Source organism: Macrobrachium rosenbergii, chromosome 20 (assembly GCF_040412425.1).
Source record: "Macrobrachium rosenbergii isolate ZJJX-2024 chromosome 20, ASM4041242v1, whole genome shotgun sequence".
NCBI lineage: Eukaryota > Metazoa > Arthropoda > Malacostraca > Decapoda > Palaemonidae > Macrobrachium > Macrobrachium rosenbergii.
Genome location: NC_089760.1, coordinates 12,342,501 through 12,364,659, shown reverse-complemented (window position 1 = coordinate 12,364,659; position 22,159 = coordinate 12,342,501). Strand labels below are relative to the sequence as shown.

The following is a 22,159-nucleotide window of genomic DNA, read 5'->3' as shown; positions in this document are numbered from 1 at the left end:
CTTTAGTAACACTAACCCCCTACGGGCCTGAGAGCTTCCTGCTCTTGAAGAGCTGATAAAATCCGTTAATTTATATTGTCACAAGTCTCATGGAGGATGTAGCTTGACATACATGTAGTCAGTGAAGTGGTGGTGGAAGGTATCTAGTCTATGTTTAAGGTAGCATTGGTCGAATAAGTAGAGATAAGTAACCTCATGAGTATATTAAAATAACTCCTGGCAAGGAACGTCAACCGGGCGTAGTACAAGAAGTAACACGTAATCAGATTTAAATTAAAGTGAAGATTTATTTATATAAGGTAACAGAAACGTAGGTAAAACCCTGTCCTCTTGGGAAAACTAAATGAATTAAGGCATTTTACTCCCCATTCAGAACAGAGTAGCATAATACAACATAACAGATTACAAATTACTATGAATTGGAAGGCGTAGGTTTAGATAATCCAAACTGATCTGGCTTCAACACCTACTGACCTTGTATGTTATCGGGAGGTTTGTAACGCTTTATTGCTGTCTTATCAGTGTTGGGATTGATGTTTTATGATAGTATTAGTATATGCTTTACAGATATCATTTGTTTTATTACAGATACAGATGATCTCTCTCTCTCTCTCTCTCTCTCTCTCTCTCTCTCTCTCTCTCTCTCTCTCTCTCTCTTATCTTGAAAGGTGGCAGACGATATCAGCTTATTCTGAATTCTCTGTAATTGCATTTGACAGCTTGATAAAAGTGTTTGAGGTCATCTCTCCGTGTACGTGTATCTATGAGGAGGAAATTTCCTTTGCAATGATGAACAGTATTTTATCGGGATTGATATATATTTTTAATACTAGCAAACTTTCTCTATTTAAAGCAGTAAAGATAACTGTATGTTTTAAGGTCCTTGTAAACCTTCTGTGTAATACTGAAACTTTAACCAATATGAAAACATGTATAGCAAGACTATTTATAAGCACATTCACTGCATGCATTGAGCACAGTGAAAAATGCGTAGGTGACGCAAGATTTGCCTAAATCTATTCAGATAGCAAGAAGGGTGAGATGGCTTCCAGGCGATTTCAGGGGACAAGAGAGAGGAGTATAGAGGAGATGAGACTGTGCAGAAAACCGTGGCCTCACCGTCAAGAAAGGGGTCATATAAAAAAATAATTTGCTTTTGTCAGGCATAGAACATTAAACAGTTTCTGGGGGTAATTGGTAAAAGTCTTTTATTCGATTCAGTGAAACTTTTATGCTAATTGGTAAAAGTCTTTTATTCGATTCGGTGAAACTTTTATGCTTCCTAGCCGGTTGGAATTCCTACGTAATACCATACGACACGTCGAAGACGCTTTAAAACGCTATTAGCCTTATTTTATAGCTAGGTAGTCACTTATTTTCAGCACTGTCCCATGTTACATTAGTATAATAGTGGAACGCTAATGATTAACTTCATTTCAACATTCACGTCCAATCAAAAACTCAAGCAGAACATTGACAGTAAAAGCACTGCAACAAAGCACTCATCCAACCCAAAAGATGTATTGTGACAGACATCACACAAATATATCAGTTTTATCAAATATCAGTAAATACTCCAGGGATCACCAGCATGAAAATATTTACTCATGGAAACTCACCAATTTTGCAGTATCCACTGTCTTCATCCAAGTTACAAAAATGGCTTTCAACTGTCTTCTTTGTCCTAGTGACTTGGCTTTAGCCTGGAATACCATCCAGCCATCTGGAGAGAGAAATAAAAATAATTAAAAAGAAACTGGGCCACGGAACTCAATTTCTTGAATTTAGTTGAAAAGTTATATAAATTTATGGATGCAAATGTATGAATTATTATGCATTCATATTAAATGTTGAAAAATAAAATGTACATGTAAAGGTAATATACTGTATAATTTATATGTATATATTATCACAAAGTGATCAAAGTACCTGGTTATTACACAGCTATTAAATCCAAAAATTTACCTCACTTCAGCCAGATACCTGAACCCTCATAACAATATTACGATTGAACACTCTAAAGGTAACAGTAATCCCTTAAAACTTGCTTATCACTTGAAAAATCAATCTAAGTTTATGAAGTTATGAGTGAGGTAACACCTGTTAAGCAATAAATATACTAGAGGGGAAAGGGATCACTCCATCAAACAACTATGATTGTTTCCCTGGTCCTAATTCACTTCAAAATCATGAAGGAGAACATAACATGACTATCACTTACCTTTGCAAGTGGTCAAATATGAAACACTGTGCTTTTAAAACTTTAAATAGAAAAATTTATTTCTAAGTTCAGAAGTTTATTTATAAATAGAGTTCACCAGCTCAAAAAAATGTGTTACTACTCGAAAACAACATAAGATTGAATTAATTCTTAAACAAGATTAATTCACAAAACTTTATATTCATCAGTAATTTAGGCTACGTTAACTAAGCAAAATTCAAATTGTTAAGATTTACTACAAATTTGAAAAAGAAATCTTAAGAAATGAAATCAGCACAAGTATTCAATGAAAATCTTAAGAAATGAAATCAGCACAAGTATTCAATGAAATCTTAAGAAATGAAATCAACACAAGTAAAGTGCTAAATAAATCAATGTTAAATCACCAACACAAATTGGGTAACACTGTGAAATTATAAACACAAGAACACATAAAATACATGTAAAGACAAGAACATGTAAAAATGCACAAAAAGTTTATCAACAATAATTTCACCAAGGCAAAATCTGTTTAAAGATTACATTCACCTTTTTCGAAGATTACATTCACCTTTTTAAGAGATTATATTCAACTTTTTACCAAAATCATATTCAACTTTTTACCATGGTAAAAAATAAGTAAATGCCACTTTATCTTGTACCAATCTCTGCACACCATTACACAACTCCTTTTTCCCCATAAAAACACTTTGTTAGGCCTGTTACAGTAATCTCTCTCTTATATTAGATTCTACCAAGGGAGCATCAAACATTATTAACAGTACACAAAACTTACATGCTTGGGGGAGTAACCACAATTTTACACACTTCTACATGGTGAGAGAGAAAGCACCCTATTCCTACCAGCTCTCTATCTGTACTGACTTTATTCCACCAAAATTCTACTATGAGGTTAAACCTGGGTTGCCAGCTAGGTATTTGAAGAAATTGGTCACCCTGGAAGAAACAGGAATAAACTGAGTTTCTTTCTCTACAACAGAATAAACAGAATTTCTTTCTTTATGGAATAAACAATTTGTTCTCTGGGTCAGAAAGCGACATAGGCCTGCCTCTAAATTGACCACGGCTTTCAAATCTGTCACCCCTTCTCACTTTTAACTGATAACATAAGTGGCCTCTACGATCTCTCTCACATACCCATATCCTGTCCACCTAAACACACACAGCTTTGTACACAAAACCTATAGGAAGAAGTACCTCATTTTATCACACAACCAACCAACCCTTTGTAAGACCTGACTCTCCCATAAACATTATTGGTGTTATTTCAGTCCATATATGATGATCACAAAAGAAAACATATACAAGCATTGTACAAAAGCATACACACTACAAAATCACCTCATTATACTTCACAACACATGAGAAATCCGAAAGAAAACACAAAAAAACTCAGAAAACATACTACTTTCACATATCATAAGACATATTAGATTATATATACATATATATGTATTTTTATAAATATTCTGCTTTTTGCCCTCTCTAAATTATTTATTGGGAAAAATCATTCTAACAAAGACAGGAAGGCGTCTCTGTCGAAGCTAAGAGAAATGCGGGCGAGGGCGTTAGGCTGTGTTTTCAAAAAAGTGACACTTAGCAGGGAAGAAGTCAGCATTAGAGTCCTAACCAACAGGTAGGGTTTTCATCAAGTAACCTCTAGTGAAGGTGGTCTTAAGCTTCCTTTTTCCCTGTCCTATGCATTCGGCAATGTCTCTGTCAATTTTTCAGACTGACAGGGGCTATGGGCTGGTGTTAGACAAACAGCAGCCCTGACCTGACCTCACGCAAGAGAGAGAGTCCTACCATCGTGAAACGAGCACGTATTTGTGCTCCGAGCACTCTATCCTTTGTCCTTTCCTATCTGTTATTTTACTCAGTGAATCAACAACCAGTGTTCTTCGAGAACGCCAATCGGCAGTTACTTTGCGCAAGCAACCTATGTAATGGTAAGTCTGGAACTGACAAGATTTTCATCGATTTGCTAGTATCTCTTTCACTGTACTTAAATTTTTCCATTGCTTCCCCTTCAGCCACCATTTACAAGAGAACCCAGTATAATCATATTTCTTTTATGAAATCTAGTATATGAATAATGACCATTGCCTAGTGAATTGCATATGCTATTCAAGTGTAAGTAAATTTCAGGCAAACCTTGGATCCTGATCACCATTGTTTGGAAGAGAAATATCCGTACCAATACTAAACTGAGTATGATATCTGCTAGAGTACAAACATTCATGGAGTTATATTTTTTTTTACGGAAGCAGGGAAAATTGACTGTGTCAGAAGGTGCTGACTAATGGTTCATGTGATTTCCTTCACTATTACAGTACATTTTTCTTTGTTGGGACTAGGTGGGTAATGAAAAGGGGTTGAATGTAATTCCTTTTTTACTGAAGTAATCCATTATTCCATATGGAGTTTCAACTGGCAACCTAATCCAATAATTGTCTGTCTTTTGAGGGTAACTTTTAGCTTCAATTGACAGTTTACGTGTGATCTTGGCAAAGCAGGGCTGCATAACTTACATTATTTATTTAAGAAACTCATCAACCAAAGCCCACACATAACAATATATATATATATATATATATATATATATATATATATATATATATATATATATATATATATATATATATATATATATATATATATATATATATATATATATAAATATATATAAATGGATATGTGCATGTGTTCCTGCATAATTGAAATGCATTGGGCAATTTCAGCCAAACCTGGTATACATATGATTTACTATCTTGAAAAGAATACTGTGAGGGTAAGACATTGCTAGCACCAAAGGGCACCAAAGGGGGTGGGGGTAGAAAGGGCTTCCGTGAAACGAGGCTGGTTCTGCATGTAGGCTTAGTAACTAAATAAACTCTACAGGTTTATTGTACCTCATTTCGATATACATACTGACTTACTATCTGGAAAAGAATATTGTTGGGGGGACTAAGACATCACTGGCACCAAAGGGGGTGGGGGTGGGAAGGGGGTGGACATGTAAAAATAACCTGAAAACAACAGACATTAGTAAAAATAACCGAAAACAACAGACATTAGTGTCTAATCCATAGTTTTTGAGGTCGCTGAGATGAATAATCCTACTCCTGATGCCCTTTAAGTCCAAGTTCAGCCCTTGATAGGAAGCGGGGTTGAGGAGGGGTGAAATATAAAATGTCAGAAATGTTGGGCAATGTAATTGAAGCAACTATCTAAACAGGAAAGAGAGAGAGAGAGAGAGAGAGAGAGAGAGAGAGAGAGAGAGAGAGAGAGAGAGAGAGAGAGAGTTTATCGGTTGTCATTCAGTTTTTCCCGGGCAGTGCCAGGTTTGTTAGCTAGTGTGTGTGTGTGTGTGTGTGTGTGTGTGTGTGTGTGTGTGTGTGTGTGTGTGTGGGTGAGTGGGTGTGTGGGTGTGTGTGTGTATATATATATATATATATATATATATATTTATATACTGTATACTGTATATATATATGGGTGTGAGTGAAAACAATGAACACATGAGCATGTTTCACAAAAATAAATTTCTGACTCATACCAGGAATGAACCTTGGCTCCTGAGTGACCGGCCGGCCAAGGCAGTAGCGACTGACCTACCAAAGTCATAAAAAAATTGGAACCTAAGTACAGTATATATGTATATATTCTTCAGTATGTAAAACTACAAGTATTGGCAGGTTTTATTTCTGTAATAAACAATTATTTGAGAAAAACGATGATTTTGCCTTAAAATAAATGCACATCTACTTGAAATGAATAATGATTTTCAAGTTGTTTATTAAATAATCTTTCCACATGTCAGATTTTCATGCTGATATATCCCTACTTATTTGAACTGTTTTCGTTATTGTTTTTTCCATTTAGTGATGCTCTCACAGTTGAATAATTAAGTCTAACAGTCTCCTCATAACTACTGACCATTTATGTTTTGGTTTTGTTTTCACTTTTGACTGTGATGCCAGTAAATCACCCACTTCTGTATGACTGCAAAATAGGCAAGGCACTAAGTGTAACTAGTTACTCCTTGACAGGTTAGGGTGATTTACATCAGAAACTTGGCACTGTGCACAACTGAAGATGACTTAAGAGAACTCTGCTGCTCGATTGGAGGCGTCGAAAGAGTAAAGAAGCAGAAGGATTATGCCTTCGTTCACTTCAGCACCAGAGAACAAGCAGAGTCTGCCAAGGCCTCTTTGAATGGTAAGTTATCCACTTTAAAGTATACGTTACTGTTCTTTACATTTTAATTTTGTTGATTAATTATTTTATTTATAACAAAGCTTTTATATGTAACATGGGTAATGCCTCATTGATTTTAGGGATGATTTTCATATGATTTAACATTAGCCCTTGATCGTTTAGTAGTGACATGTGATTTTTCTAAGTAATAATTAGTATTTTCCTTTTGATTTTTGCTGGTAAAGAGTACGGTCAATTTTTCACTTCTCTCTGCAACATACTTTACACAGACACACACACAAACGCATATTTATTATTTAGTTTGCATGACATATATTATATATGGAGGGTCACCGGAAGATCATTATGGTTTCTAAGAACTAATAAAAATTCTAATGGTTACCCCCATATGCTCAAGTTACAATACCATATGTTAATAATAACTTCCTCTTTCATTATCCCACATTAAAGGAGTTGGTACTGAGTGGAATTTATTATGTTTGAAGCAAATATCAAGACTGAAAGAGCACGACTCAGGAAGGTGGCCCATTCAGTTAGAAATCTGATGCTGAAAACTTCCAATGACATCATGCGTACATGCTGGTACTGTAATTGCATGGCAACTCAGGATGAAATCCTTACTCATAGTGTATATGAATGCAAGGAAACTGTGCTTCAACCAATAGTGTGTGGAGCCTAGTTGGCCATCTAGCCATTCACGAAATAGGGCGTTGCATGTAAATTGCACACAGTTTCAACTTTATTTTAACGGTTCCTTCTTTTCCATTCAGAGATTGCATGTTGTTAATGCATGTACAAGAGGTATGAAAAACTTATAAATAGAAGCAGATGAGGAAGACACATAGAAGGGGTCCAGTTTACAAATTTTCCTTAGGAGCAACCATGTTAAATTATTATACAAATGGGTCTGGTTTTGTTGTTAGGGGTAGTACTTGTAATATAAGGAAAATTCTGGGAATTGGTAGCACTACACATTTTAGTTTGAGGGAAGTATAGATAAGGCTGAGTGCAGCAGTCAGAAAGTTATATTAGAGAGTATTTATGACTATGTCATGAATGGAAGAATGAGTGAAAGATGGCTTTTTTTGGAAAGTGTGAATTTGGGCCTGGATGTGTTTTAAGAAAGAGAAAGGGTGGTTGTGCTCGATGATCTAATTGTAAAGTAGGTGACACAATAAGAAATAGCATCACTGTACAGTACTGATATGCATCGAGTTCTTGTAAATGGGGCATGCAGTCTTGTCTTACGAAGAAATTTGACATTGGAAAATGCATGCTTTCTGAGCTGGAAGCACTGTTAATTACTATTTGGAATGAAGCAAATGTTAAGATGGATAGAAGTTAAAGATGAAAATGTGGCTGTAAATGTAATTAAGATGAGTGAATTTGATCAGGAGTAGGTGAGATCCAGCATATGGGGAGAAAAAATGAAAAGAAGCCACCAGGAGTTGATAGAATTACAAGTAAGATGCTGTAGTACAGTGGTGAAAGTGTGGTTGAGTGGTAACCCAGGGTGTGAAAGAATTGTCTGGATTAAAGAGAGTGTAGATAAATGGGCGAGGGAAATAATGATTTCATTGTATAAGAGTATAGGTGATTTATTAGACTAAGAATTCTTGAAGTACAGGGTAAGTGTTTAGATGAAAGGACTGATAGGGGAAGTGGAATGCGAGTTTATACAGGGAAAGGGTCTGTGGATCAAGTGTTATTAATCACCTATGAGAGAAGCCTGAAAATAAAAGGAAAAAGGTATATGTGGCATACATGGCCCTATAACAAGCTTTTGTTGAGAGATTATAAGGTTTTTCAGCAAAAGAAAACAATGTATTAAAATATTTAGATGAAAGAGAGTATGGTTTGGTGAAAGAGTTGGTGTATTTCTTAGAAGTAAGAAAGAATTCTGAATAAGGTGCAGATGTGCAGAATAAGAAATTGAGTGAAACTGAAAGTGAGATGGCTGATGTTTGCAGATGATGCAGTACTGTCTATGGCTAGTGAACAAAAACTTATAAAACTATTTAAATAACATGAAAGTGTTTGCCACAGATAAAAATTGAGAGCAAATGATGGAAAGAATAAAGTTTTGAGGGTAACACTAAACCATAAGATCAGGCAATGGATACAATGTGGATAGTGAAAGAATGGAAGTTGTAAGTTCAGGCAGGTATCTGCGATTAAATATAACAGATGATGATAGGATGAGGGAAGAGGTGTTTTACAGATCATGTGAAGGAGGGGAAAGTAGCAGTGTGTGATGAAGCTTGGAAAGAGACTTGTGGTGCCTATGGCAAAGGTGTGAATGTATGAAGAGATTTTACAGCCAAATCTCTTCTATGAAATTTAAGTGTAGGTGATGAGTATCATAAAAAGGGTGAAAGTTGTTGGGGTGAACTGCTTCTGTGGTAAATGTATCATGAAGAGAATGAAATGGGTGAGAAATGTGGTTTGCATAGAAATGGTAGCAAAGTTATTATAAAAAAAATAGAGGAATCACACTTTATATGAAAATGTTTTGATTACAGAACAAATGATCAGTGATAAAATCATAAACAAACAAGACTTAAAAAAATAAGAGAAAATTATTAAATAACTAATACCAAAATATTAGCTTGTGCAATTTTGGTTACAAATGATGTTTTGAGTACAGTAATTAGTATAGAACAAAGTTTTTTCTCCTTTTTTAATGCAAAGGTTTGCTTGGCTCACAACTGAATGTTTGTCACAGACTAAAGACCAGATTAGAAAGATATGAAAACAAGAAAAAAAAAAGGAGTAAAATCTTGATGTAAAAGTAGGTGATAGGCTTCAAATGCAAGGAAAATACATATTGAGTTCTAGAGGAAGAGTAATAACTTCCCTATTTTGAAATGTTGTCTTGATACCACAACTAAAGCATGTATCCACTATAGTAGTCAGTTTTCAAAAGACTTCACTGCCATGGAGAAGTCTTGCTAAGAGAAATACCTTATCTTTCTGGCCATTCCATATTTACATTGATGTTCCTGCATACACACATAAAACATAAAAACACACTTAGGCTTATGTATAATAAATTTGGTAGTAACTCAAATTACAGTGTTTTATAATAACCATAATACTGATCTTTTCTAGAACTGATTTTCCTTAAACCTGATTTTGATTTTTCGACTGTGATACTGCCTTTGGTATTACACTTGAAAAAATGCTGAACCATCTCTGTCTTAGGGAGAGTTGTCCACGGATGTGACTTGGAAGTGACCTGGGCAAAACCTGTCAAAAACAGAGAAGAGTACCAGCAGCGCAAAGCCCTTGCGCGCTCCATGGTTAGTGCTGGTCACAACCAGCCTTCTTTGATCCCTCACCTCTCTCCTACAGGGTATGTATTGAAGTACTGATTGCTGATCAGTGTACAGTACAGTATAATTATTATTTTCTTTGTGAAAATTTTTTATATAATGCAACTCAAATAAATAAACATTTGATGATTGTTACCCCATTCTGTCTGCTTTCAAATTCATTTGAGCATATTCAAGATGAAAAGTGAAGTAGCATGATCTAACGAATGAAAATGTTAATCAATAAAATATTGATTTTGAGGTCAAAACCTACATGGTAAACTTTCACATGATTTTCATAAAATGTATACTGATGTTCAACATATTTTAAAGTGCAAGCCTTAAATATACCTAGGTTGAAGCAAATGCTGAAACCTTTTTTATCAGTGTTAAGTATGTTGTCTTGCTAACTTAACACACATTGTATAATTACTTAAATTGAAGCACTCAGATATTTATTATCTTAAATCAAATTCCTTTACATCAGACATTATTTGAACATAGTCTACTGAATGTACTTTTAGTTGATTGTGAAGAATATTTTCTGCTGCACATTCTTCTTAGTTACTGTATCAGATTGTTGGCCATTACTTTCATTTTTGAGTAATGTAATTCATGTAATTTTGATGTGTTTAATTAAACAATTACACTATTTTTTTTTTTTTTTTTTTTTTTTTGCCCTATACTTATGTCTAATTCCTTGACAGGGAACCTCTAATTATGATGCCCCAGGTTCGCCGTGCTGCTGGTGCTCAGGGCGTCCAGCATCCTAGTCCAAGAAGTGTGACTTCACGAGCAAGGCATAACGAAGTAAGTGGAATCAAAAATTACTTTTCAAGGACAGCAGTGTCTCTTGAGGCATGCAATTCATTAAAAAGTAAAATGCTAAATTTACCTAATGTACACATCAAATTATTTTTAGGCTCGAGACTTACACTTGGTACATACCAAAGGCCAAGCCGACAAGTTTGTGTGTGGTTTTCCATGCACTGTCACATCCTTATTGAAAATACGAGACTGACTAGATTACCAAAGAAACAGATGTGAAGTGACGCTCCTACTGACTAGCACCTGTGAACAATAGCTTGATAACCACATTTAACAATTATAAACTTGAATTGAGTGATTACTCATAAAACTTTTTTCTTCTTTATGATTACAGTAATTGACAATCTGCATACCATTTATGTACTGTGTGTGTAGTTGCACTGAGCAGTTTCTAAAGGTTTTCAAGATAGTTGCCGCATGCCTGATAATATCTTTGGAGCATGTTGCGTGGTTAGAGTTGAGAAAAAAACCTTTTATTCTAGTGTTATTGTAGAGCAGGTAATTGAATTCCCATAATATGCTCAGTCAAAAATATGAATGTTGTTGAAGTGGTTTTTTGAACTTCTAAAGTGAAAATAATCTCTTGCAGCTATGCTCCCAGACTTCTCCCCAAGACCTTTCTCCAGAATTTTGTCAGCCGTAAATTAAGCCAGCCTTATACCCAGACAAGCCATTGCCCAAAGACAATTCAAAAGTGTCATAAGGTTTCAATGGGAATACAGTAGAGATCCAAATTGTACCTGACTGGGTTTGGAGAATATGGGAGTGGATAAGCAAGGTGATTTAAATACAAATGTAAATGACAGAGAAACAGATGGCACTGTTGACTGGTATGGAGTAAGAGATGTGTATTTATGGAAATAGCCTTGACTGTGGCAAATACATAGTTTTTGTATGAGAATGCTGAATCCATAATAAGTATATTTGAGATAGAGAAAACTGAGAAAAAAAGCACTTGTAACTTTATTTTTTAGTACTGAGTATAAGTAAAAATATATGGATGTAATGGTGTGGAGAGGAGTGGCTTGGATGAAGAGTGGGCTAAGATTAAAAACATGGAAATGGAAGGAGTTTATTAGGAGCATCCAAAATTCACGGATGGGAATATTTGTTGGTAAGGATTAAGAAAAGGGAATAAATGAGAATGTGATGGCTTAGGTATAGAAAAAAAAAAAGGAATTACAATTGAAAACTGAAAAGCATAATTGCCAGTAAACCTCTCATTGTCCTATTCCTGATCCCTATGGTTAAAATATAGGAAAATTGGTCATGAATAGTATTTTATAGTCTAGTCAAGAGCCCTCCCAAGGTATTTTAAGTGAACAAGACACTTTTGACTGGTACAATGACATTCTATCAATGTTCTGCATCTAGTTATATAAACACACTATCTTATTTATCAAAGCCTGGCCTCAATTACACAAAAATCTACAGTTAAAACATAATATTCCTATTACTAAAACTAGGAAAACGATGTTGGAAGTACTAGCAACCTATGACTGCAATTCCATCCCAGAAACATGATTCATCTTATGTCTTGTAGGTCCTCTTGTAGCTGGTATATATGTATACATGATTCTGCAGGTGGTATTTTTCTCACCCCTGTATTTGAAAACCTTAACATCTTGATGCCACCCTAAAGTCTGTACCGTGATGGTGGTAAAACACCTATAATGTTCAGGAAAAGTTTTGGTGTCACAAATGGTTTCAAGCAGTATTGCACCTTTCCATTACAGTACTTGTATTTAGATGTGGCTCAAATTATATGGACCTTAGGAGAGAATCCAAGGATGACAACAGGAAAATAAATCTGTAGTACCACATACCTATTTGATAGTGATCTCCAGTTGGATGGGCAAGGCAGCTTAAGAGCCATGAGTCAGTTTACTCCTTGCAAAAAATCTGGTATCTGCAAAAGTTACTATTTTTGTTTATATGAACATATCAAAACCTTTCAAAATATTATTTGTATCATTGATGCATATGTAATTAGAAAACATCATGTATCATATTTCAAAGATCATAAATTGGGAATGTTTGTCAAATACAGTAGTCTTCATTCACCTATGACTCGCCTGTCAGCTAACAACTCCTTTGCTAACTTTTAATTGTAAATTAAACATGGTCTCAAAACTTTTAGTTTCTGGTCTACTTACAAGACAGTGCATTAACTTGAGAGCAACATTAAATACCAAATCTTTATTGGGAAGAAATGCACAGCCCTGACAACCCAGTTATAGCACCTTTTGAGTGCATTACCTTTATATTTTACAATTTAATTTTAATTATGGTATAACTGTCTTTTATGAAATGACTTTACTGACCAAGTTTTCCATTAGGCTAATGTCAATGTGTAACCTAGCTTATCTAGCACCTGGTATGATTGACTTGGCATTCTGCAATTGGTTTTTCTAGTGGCTACATATTTCTAAATAAAAAAAAAAAAAGCCCAAAATTTGTTGATTGACTTAATTCTGTGAAGTGTCATTGCAACATCTAATAAGGATTTCTGTTTTCAGAAATGGCATATTTTTACTTTCATTACAATTTTGAAAATATTTTGATGCACTGCTTTTCTTGCCAGTCCCACATCCTGGGTCTTACTGCTGCTCCAGTGTTTGTTCCGCAAGAACTTCAGCATCAAGCAACTGGAGAAGTAAGTTTACTTTTGCACATTTACTGCTGTTTTTCATAATATGCATATGAATAAAACTTTATTCTCCTTTGTAAAGAATGTGGAGAAAATATAGAGAACAAAAGGTCTGGTAGCATCCATTAGCCCCCAAACCGAGTTGCATTGTCTTACTTCTTTCCATTTCATTAGTAATCTTTCTATTTTGCTATAAATATTCATTAACACATTCAACCCAGTTGTCTTTTGTTAGGGAACAAATCTTTCAGGTCAGCCTTTGGAGATTAGTCAATTTGAATCAATGATCTGGTGAAACTACTTAATTGTACTTAAGAAGAAATCATGGTAACTTCAGTGGATGTTTGTCATTTTAGGAGTTCCATAATGTGGGAACACAGATGGAAAACTGATATACAGTATTTGCTTTTTCTTTACTCTCCTTTACTCTCCCTGCCCCAAAAAGAACTGCTCTTTAGTTACTACCAAGTACTTTGTTTGTATGTGTGTAATCTTTTATGGTATAAGACTTCTAGCTAATCTGTGCACTGTCAAAACATTTGTGTGGATGGAACACCAACAGATCATTTGCAGACATTTCACCTTTCATATCTTTTTACACTTTTTTGTGGTAACTGCAAGTAGAATACCTTAATACTGTGCCATGTCTTTCTTAACAGTACATACATACAGTTCTGGAATATAAAACAAAGCTGAGCAAGTGATGGTGAAACATGGTTTCAATTACAGTATCTTGAGAGCATTGCCTGAAGTAATAGCCTCATGGTAAGAAGAGAGCTGTAACGTTATGAAAGAGCCGAGGTGAATCATAATATGTAGGTCACTGGTGAGATGGAAAGACTCATTTTCTGTATCAAGAAAAATGGTATGTAAACAGCCTCCCCAGATATAAGAATGACAATGCATACAAGGAGAGAATACAGATGTTCACCGAGTTACAATCAGGCTAGGCTCTGAAAACCTATCGTCAAGAGCAAATATTGTAGGTCGAAAATAACCAGTATATCTGCTTCTATTTTACTAACAAACAACAGCCTAGCTTATTGTACCATAAACATGCTAAAAATACCTACTCAGTCCTAACCTAGCCTACCTTAAATATGCTTAGAACACTTACACTGGCCATCTTTCAATCAGCCCAGCTCTTTTCTTCATGAAAACTGTGGCTTTTCACTGATGCTGAAAATTTTACATAATTAATTCACTTCTAATCCTTTTAGATGGTCAAAATGGTTATTTGTGAAAGCCTAAGTTTTAGTGCAACAGATATTATGGGAATGCTTAGAGGAGAAATATGTTCAGCACATAAAGAGGCAGACCTAACCAAAAATCCCTGATGGGATCCTTTTAAGCTAATCCTACACCTAATAAAAAAGACTGGTGGGCCTGAGTGTATCAATTACCAAATTCTCAAACATTACTGTAAAGGCAGAGGAACAATATTAGAATGTTAATCACAGAAGCATTGACATGAACAAGGGTTCAGTTATCCATACAATGTTATGTTTTAACATCACGCAAATTAAATGAGACTCAATAGGGCCTCCATGATTGTGAGATGACAATTATCTGTCACATTACGTAATACATCTGGGTTACTAATAATTTTCTCCCCATTAGGTCTTCTCTTATGGTTTTGGATAAAATTATTAAAATTTGGTTTTGTTTCTTTTCATTATGTTTCACATAATAAAAAGAGCTTGGTCTTCTCTGTCTTGGTTATAGGTTTAGTTGGTGTTATTGTGCCTTTTACTGGCAGCTCTAAGAACCTCTGTTTAATGGTGAATTACTATACTGTACTCATTTTCCACAAGGACTTGCAAAACTCTGCAGATTTGGTTGCAAGGCTCCTGCCAGGATGGACGGTGGGACAGGGTTTATTGTGTATATTCAACAATAATATTTAAATATCATTTTGGGCATTCACTTCTCCCATTCAGACATAAGCCCTCACTTTTTTTGGGACAGTAGTAGTGTACTTATTCTTTCAAAAGAAGTTTCAGCTGCCTTAATAATTATCATTCATATTGTGATTATTTCTTAGAAAACAGGCAAGTAATAAAACATAATGGTAGTGTCAGGCTTGTAATCTTGTGATTTCTCAATGACTTGCAGGTTCTGATTCCTAGCTATTCAAATGGAGCTGCCTATTTTGACTCTGAAAAAATGGCTGGGGCATTTGATGATTCTCGAACTTCAGCATCAGATCACAGTTTACGTCAGTTGGGTAATTATAACAAATAATCTTTAAATTTATTATGTTCCCATTAGTGTACTGTAATACTTATTCATTGGCCACAGGTCTTAATAAGCTGGTAGGTCAACACTGTAAAGGTTTAAAATGACATAAGTGGTAGTTAACTACTGTACTGCACAGTACTGTATTTTTATGATGCCTATATATGCATATCACTGAATCAAAAACAGGATAAATTGTCAAATTCATACATGTTTAAGGGCATGAACACAAAATGGTATGCAAAATGAGTACACACTATAACTATATGTACTGTATAGTATGTATGTATGTACATACACACAAATTCAGCTCTGAAATAAATTCTGCCACAATTTATATACTCTAGCCAATGCACCCTAAATGTCAACGCTTTAATCTTTCATCCTTTAGCCTCAAGTATGCAGACTTTCTCAGCTACAGTACTAGTAGCATGTAAACTGCAGGGCTTTCATTCAACAGAACCATTTCTCAATATACAAGTTCTACCATTTCTTAACCCAGATTTGGAACACTTTTGTTCTCTGGATAGACATTTTCTGTTCCTATCAGTAATATGGTTGATTTTACTGTAGAGGTCTACATTAAAGGGACTGTACATAATGTGTTGCAGTACTGTACATACTATTATGAAATTATTATAGTGCAGTGTTTTATCTCCTTTTAGTATCAGGAAACTTTCTGTAAAAGTTTCTCATTACCAATAATTTACTCACCCAACAGCCAATAAAAATGCTTTAATGAAAGTTAACAACTGGTATTGTATACAATAAAATACATCATTTAATGTTATCAGGAATACCTTATGCTGGTCTGTACTCGTGTATGAACATCTTGTAATTTTTTTTTTTATTTTCTTAATCTCTAGCAGCCAACACAAGATTACTTCAAGCAAGTCAAACTCTTCGTGGGCCCCCCATCTCTGCTGCTCCATATTTCATGACACCTTCGATGGGTGTAACTCCACTTATGGCTCCTCCTGTTGCAGCAGCCAATCCACAAAACATTGCAGTTCCTGCTGGAGCTTATCTAGTGCCCTCTGCACCTGTTGCAGGTATGGTACCAAAATACAGTACAACTAGTCAAAACACAATTTATTTATGTCCTTGAATTTCAGTGCAGTATATACAGTAACTCTATATACAGTAACACTGTAAAGTTATTTCACTTTGTCCCCACACTTTGAAATCATTTTGCCTTAAATATAAACATGTACACTCAGCAAGAAAAGTGAAGATACAGTTTTCTTTGGATTTCGTTCATCGAATTTTAATTTTTTTCTTACAGAAAACACATAATCTCGGTAAATTTACTCTAGAATATGAAAATACAATGCAAATTATATCATATACGTTAAATCTGCAAAACAAAAACGTTCAGATACTTAAAAACACCATGCATGTCCGAAGTAATCAGAATTTCTCAGATGACTTCGTTCATAGAGATCTAAAAGATAGTGTGTGGATATCTCGGTGTAGTACTGTTTATCAGAACGGCAATATTTACTCGTATTCCGTTATGGACAGGCTTATTATTGCATCATCATACGAGATAATGATAATTTCTTTAATTTTTACACATTCATATTTGTATTTCACGGTGTTAAAAGTCACCTGGAATTAATGGCAGTAAATGTTGCGACAGCTACGGTAAGTTGACCAAATCTATTTAAATCCACAAGAGCGTTCTCTATGATGTGTGGATCACTTCGGCGGGAAAACACAAGTAACTGGATGTTTCTTGACGTTACCATAGTCTCTCTCTCTCTCTCTCCATTGCTAAAACATACTATACAAATATAGTATCGCTCAATCTCTAACAGAAAAAAAATATTGAAATAAGTAGCTCTACATATACTGTAGGCCTAGGCTTACACAACAGCAACTCTCTCTCTCTCTCTCTCATCGTAACATTGCATTCGTTCCTTTATTGTTCCTCACGTTTTTCCTTGGCCATTGCTCAAATTTGACTTGATTTCACTATGGGAGATCGCGTTTCCGATTATGCAAGCATTCCGTTCATTGTGGTTACATAAATTCATTTGTGTAAGGTTAATTGCTAGGTTATGTCGAAAAATGTTTATTTTGCTCAGAACTGTCGCTGCAAATTACAACTTGAACGAATACTGTAAAGCTTACTACTGCATTTAAGTATCAATGATGTCAGAATCGTAGAATATGATTGAAAGTTATAGGAGGTCAAGCAAGAAACCAACACAGTAAGACTGAAGCTCCTCCCCTTTCTAAAGTTGCCAGATGTCACATTATTGAGCAATATATGTCCGAAGATTTAAAAAAACTGTATCTTCACTTTTCTTGCTGAGTGTACATTTATCAAATTGTTAATGCCACTTACAAGGGAAGAGATGATATGACAGTGATTTCCTCTCTAATCAAATGACTGAAGTATATTAATCAGTGAAGTTACAAATTAAGATGCAAAATAACTCATGCAGTACAGTACTGTAAAATTATGTAGTTCTAGAAAATCAGTAGCAAGAAGTTTCTTTGTTAGACAATGTGATGTCATGTAAGATTTTAATTGCTGCATGATACTTTTATTTGCTGGTAAATGATGGTTTTGTATCAAATACTATATTGTCAAATAAAAATATGGCTAACAGAGAAATTTACATAAAAATTAATGGTATCATAAAACTAACACTCTAGTAAAGCCTGTCATTAATAAGGTATCATTTCATATTTAAGCTGCTGTTCTATTGACATTTGATCTTGTTCAAATTTGATAAGTAGCTTATCAGGGTTACTGGTAAAACCAAGGAAGATAAAACCTCAAAAGCTGAGCTAGCTGGGAGCTCATATATATGCATAAAGCCAGCTAGCACACAGGCTAGGAGCTCTTAAATAACAAACTGTCAGAGGAATTGGGGATGAAATGTGTTTAAAAAATATATCTTATTTTACATTTGACAAATTTTGACCAACCAAAAGAAATCTTTATAATGTTTCATATCTTATTATTTACTAAAGAACCAAAAAACATTTATGTCTGATAAATTATGATTTGCAGTGTATGACATCTGTAAGTAGATTATTCTTAAAAAATGACTTTTGTTCCTCTGTATAACACTGTTGCTTATACGATAACATGAGCATGATGTTTACGAATAAAGTCCATTAAACAATTATTCCTGTTGTAAATGAAGTTTGTTCCAACATGTATACTTTATACTACCCTATTTTCATATGTGGATGCTCGGCTGTTTTAAACTCTTCTTTACAAAAACAAAATCCTGACGCTACCTGGAACCCCCTAGGTTGACCCAAGCTGCCCTCCATTTGTCCATTGTCTTTCCAACCTTGCTTACATATGGACATGCTGTTAGACTCGTCACAATTGTGTAGTTGTCTCTTATTTTGTGCGTTTTGGGGTTTCATATCCCTTTCTCCTAGAGTATGAGATATTTTTTTTTTTTTTACCATGAGGAGAATCGATAGTGTTCCTTGTGTTACAAAGGGTCCCCCACTTGAGTGCTTGCACATGAGATCAGGGGCAGTTGTTCAGTCATGCTGAGTTGTTCTTGAACACGAAAACAGTGCTTAGTTTTCAGTCATTTTGTTTGGTGGAACAAATTTAATAACGTAACTAAAACATATTAGAGACGTACTGCAGTTGTTAGTGTCGTTCTGTGAGGTTTACAGTACTTTTATTATTCTCAGAGAAATAGCTGGTGCAGTAATCAGTGATCAGGGTCTCATGCCTTTGTTCCCCCACACATGTGAGTGTTAGAGAACCTCTTTCTTCTAGTGGCATTGGAAGAGAAAGGAAACCTATCCCGGTTCTTCTTTATGTGTTCGAGTCCTACTGCTACGTTCCCGTGAGTTACCCGAGTTTCCGTCCTTCCTGTGACCATGGAAGAGAATGGGAAGACCGAGGCACAGCGGTGCCCGGGCAAAGACAAACCTTGTGGAAAATTCATATCAGCTGTGGCCATCCGTCCTTAATCCGTGTGTTTTTCATGTAGGGATTATGGCAGTCTCCCCAGCGGGAAAAATACAAAAGAAAAGGAGGAAGAAGCCTACTCTGGTCTCCAGAGAACCGTCCCTGTTCATTCGTTCTCCCATCCTATCACTGGCGACACAAACGCCATCTCTGCTACCTGTCACACCAGGTAGGAGTATTTTTCCTCCCCCTCCCCCTGACCACAAGAAGAAACCACGTCCGACTTTGTCATCCCTGTGGCAGGTCCTTAAGAGAGAATTTCAGGATAGCAATAACATGGCACCGAGCGAACAGAGCACAAGTGGGAGACATCAGACCAGACTCTCCCTATACTGTAACCTGTCCCAGCCCATTGGGAAGCATACAGAAGGAGAATGGAAGAGCCATTCAACGGCTGGAGGAGATGGAGATCTACCTGTACAGAATCAGACCATTCTCATAGACATTCTCCAGAGCGTAGGAAGCAAAAAGGGCCTGATCCTTCCTCCACGACAAGAAACTTCTCTAGAAGGAGTGGCTTACATTCCTCGACCATGTCAGAACGTAGTCACTGGAGGCAATGGAAGAACTTTTGGTCACAATACCTATCCGGGAAACTTCCAGCTACGTTCTAGAAGTGTGATAAGGAAGGTTACTTCCCTGACATATAAGTAGGGACAGAGAAAGCTGTCAGCCCTCCCGACACTGGTCCTGACGCTGATCCAGGACTTCTCGCTCACAGTCCAGAAGCAGCCCACAGACCCACAGATGATCGGAAAGATGAAGAATGTCACCCATCTCGTCACCAGTCCCATTACAGGACACCGAGTAGGCGGACCAACGGAAAGTTGGACATACATCCCCTTTCAGCTACAGGAGACACGTCGTGGGAATGGTCATAACTCGGGATAACCACAGTAGACCAGGTTCCCGTTCTCCCCCTTGCCGGTCAAGACGACATATAACCAGATGGGTTAGCAGACATCGTGACACACCCGGCTCAGCTTCTCCACGGCTATGGGGACCAGACGGACACCCAACGAAGAGGAGTGAGTCTGGGAGAGACCTGACCCATCAAGTCAGCTAGATCCAACAGACTTAGAAGAGGAAGTGGACCTTTCCTTTCAGGATCTACCAGAGGAAGAGTGTAGTTTTGCCGACTTCATCCTCAAGATACGGAGAAAGCTAGGCCTTCCAGAGCCAGAGAGCGAAACACCCGATGACGGTCCCAACTTCTCCTGCATGGAACAAGGCCTTCCAGAGCCAGAGAGCGAAACACCCGATGACGGTCCCAACTTCTCCTTCATGGAACAAATAGCGGAGAGCACCCCACAGACCAAACTAACCATCTGACTGCCTTGGTCCCCATTGATTGGGACCATAGTAAAGGAGTTGGACAACCTAAATGTGGGGGAGGAAGGTTCCCCAGCCTCTTCCAGGTCCCAAAAATTACTAGCCACTCCACTTCCTTGACAAGCTAAATACTGTTCTGGAAAAACCCACCTCCCTTCCCAGGAATGTAAATGTGGCAGTTTGCAGGTTGTCGGGTAACCTCCCCTTGGACAGTCTACAGCAGGTGGGCTCCAGATTCACTAGTTGTGAAATGGCGAATCTAGAACTAGTGTGGAAGGGCAGTGAGGGCCATCTCCTGGCTCGACAAATTCCAAGGGGCAATGATGATGGAGATAAAAAGAGTCCGTACCACCTGAAAAGTGGCATGTTATTAAGGAGTGTATGACACCAGCAGGAAAAGCCTTGTCTTATGTGGCAAAACAAGTGGCTAATACCCTACTAAAAAGGAGAGAGCCCCTCCTGTCATTGACACAGAGACACATCTCAACAGATAGTTGGCCTAATCTAAGGAACAGCCCCCTATGGATGAGTCAGTGTTCTTCCCTCCAGAACGGTTAAACCAGGCTATAACCGACAAAGGAAAATGCCAAAGACAGACTGTCATCAACCTAACTCAAGGCAGCTTCAAGTGGGCACCCTTCAGTATAGTGGGCCAAAGTAGACCTACGAGGCCACCGAGACAACCATTTCAGCCCCGTTTTCGACAGCAAGGCCCTCCAGCCATGCAAGGAAGATCACAAGAGGAAGGAAGGCAGTCCTTCCGTACCTCCCTACCCTTCCGTCCTGGGAAGCGTAACAAGATGGGAAAGAGAGAGGCCACGAGATAAGTTGGGACTTTTCCTCCATCCTCACATCAGACCAAGGTGGGGGGCTGTCTAGAGAACATGCAGTCAGAGTGGCAGAAGTTAGAAGCAGAGGAATGGACTGCTCAAACACTCGGGACAGGATACATTCTTCCCATTTAAATACTGAGTTAAGTGGTCATTATCTGTTTATTATTGCTTCTGCTCTCTTTATCATTGCATTTAATGTATTCTGTTGAAGAGTTACAGCCTCTCTTTTTACTTTCCTTGCATTCTTCACCCTTAACCATGAAACTTTTATCTCTCCAATTTTTCATTCTTCCCATTTCTTGTATTCAATATCAGTATCAATGAAAAGCCAATAAATGGCTTCTATATGTGACCAAAGTAGGTTTTATAAGGTCTTTCATTTACATTTTTCCTTATTATGCCTTACTTACCACAAAGCATCTCTGATCTCTCCTTATTTCTACCGTTTAAAACCAGTTATCTTTAAACAAACATGTCTGGAAGTAACAATAATAATCCCCTAGCCTCAAAACACCCTAGTAAGACATCCCTCTATCCACACCAGGCTTTGGAGTTTGGCAG

At 36.7% G+C, this 22,159-nt stretch overlaps 2 protein-coding genes across 7 annotated transcripts in view; one reads left to right on the top strand and one right to left on the bottom strand.

Moving 5' to 3' along the window:
- The window catches only part of Drep4 (DNA fragmentation factor-related protein 4), a 100,991-nt gene that overhangs the window by 34,629 nt on the left and 44,203 nt on the right, over positions 1-22,159 (bottom strand). For 2 of the 4 annotated variants that reach the window (XR_010856217.1, XR_010856218.1), the window contains exons 5-6: positions 12,411-12,493; positions 1,620-1,723 (exon numbers count right to left, since the gene is read on the bottom strand). Coding sequence is in view for 2 of the 4 variants with exons in the window: in XM_067121955.1 (XP_066978056.1) it covers positions 12,469-12,493 (25 nt within the window). In the remaining 2 variants the exon portion in view is untranslated. Of the gene's footprint in view, positions 1-1,619; positions 1,724-10,576; positions 12,494-16,377; positions 16,516-22,159 lie in introns of those variants that run through there. The other 2 variants (XM_067121955.1, XM_067121956.1) reach the window with 2 other exon arrangements.
- LOC136849049 (probable RNA-binding protein 46) overlaps positions 1-22,159 on the top strand; it is a 52,605-nt gene that overhangs the window by 28,216 nt on the left and 2,230 nt on the right. For 2 of the 3 annotated variants that reach the window (XM_067121950.1, XM_067121948.1), the window contains exons 2-7: positions 6,274-6,442; positions 9,647-9,797; positions 10,464-10,566; positions 13,169-13,240; positions 15,350-15,461; positions 16,339-16,524. In XM_067121950.1, coding sequence (XP_066978051.1) covers positions 6,274-6,442; positions 9,647-9,797; positions 10,464-10,566; positions 13,169-13,240; positions 15,350-15,461; positions 16,339-16,524 — 793 coding nt within the window. The remainder of the gene's footprint in view (positions 1-6,273; positions 6,443-9,646; positions 9,798-10,463; positions 10,567-13,168; positions 13,241-15,349; positions 15,462-16,338; positions 16,525-22,159) is intronic. The other variant, XM_067121949.1, reaches the window with a different exon arrangement.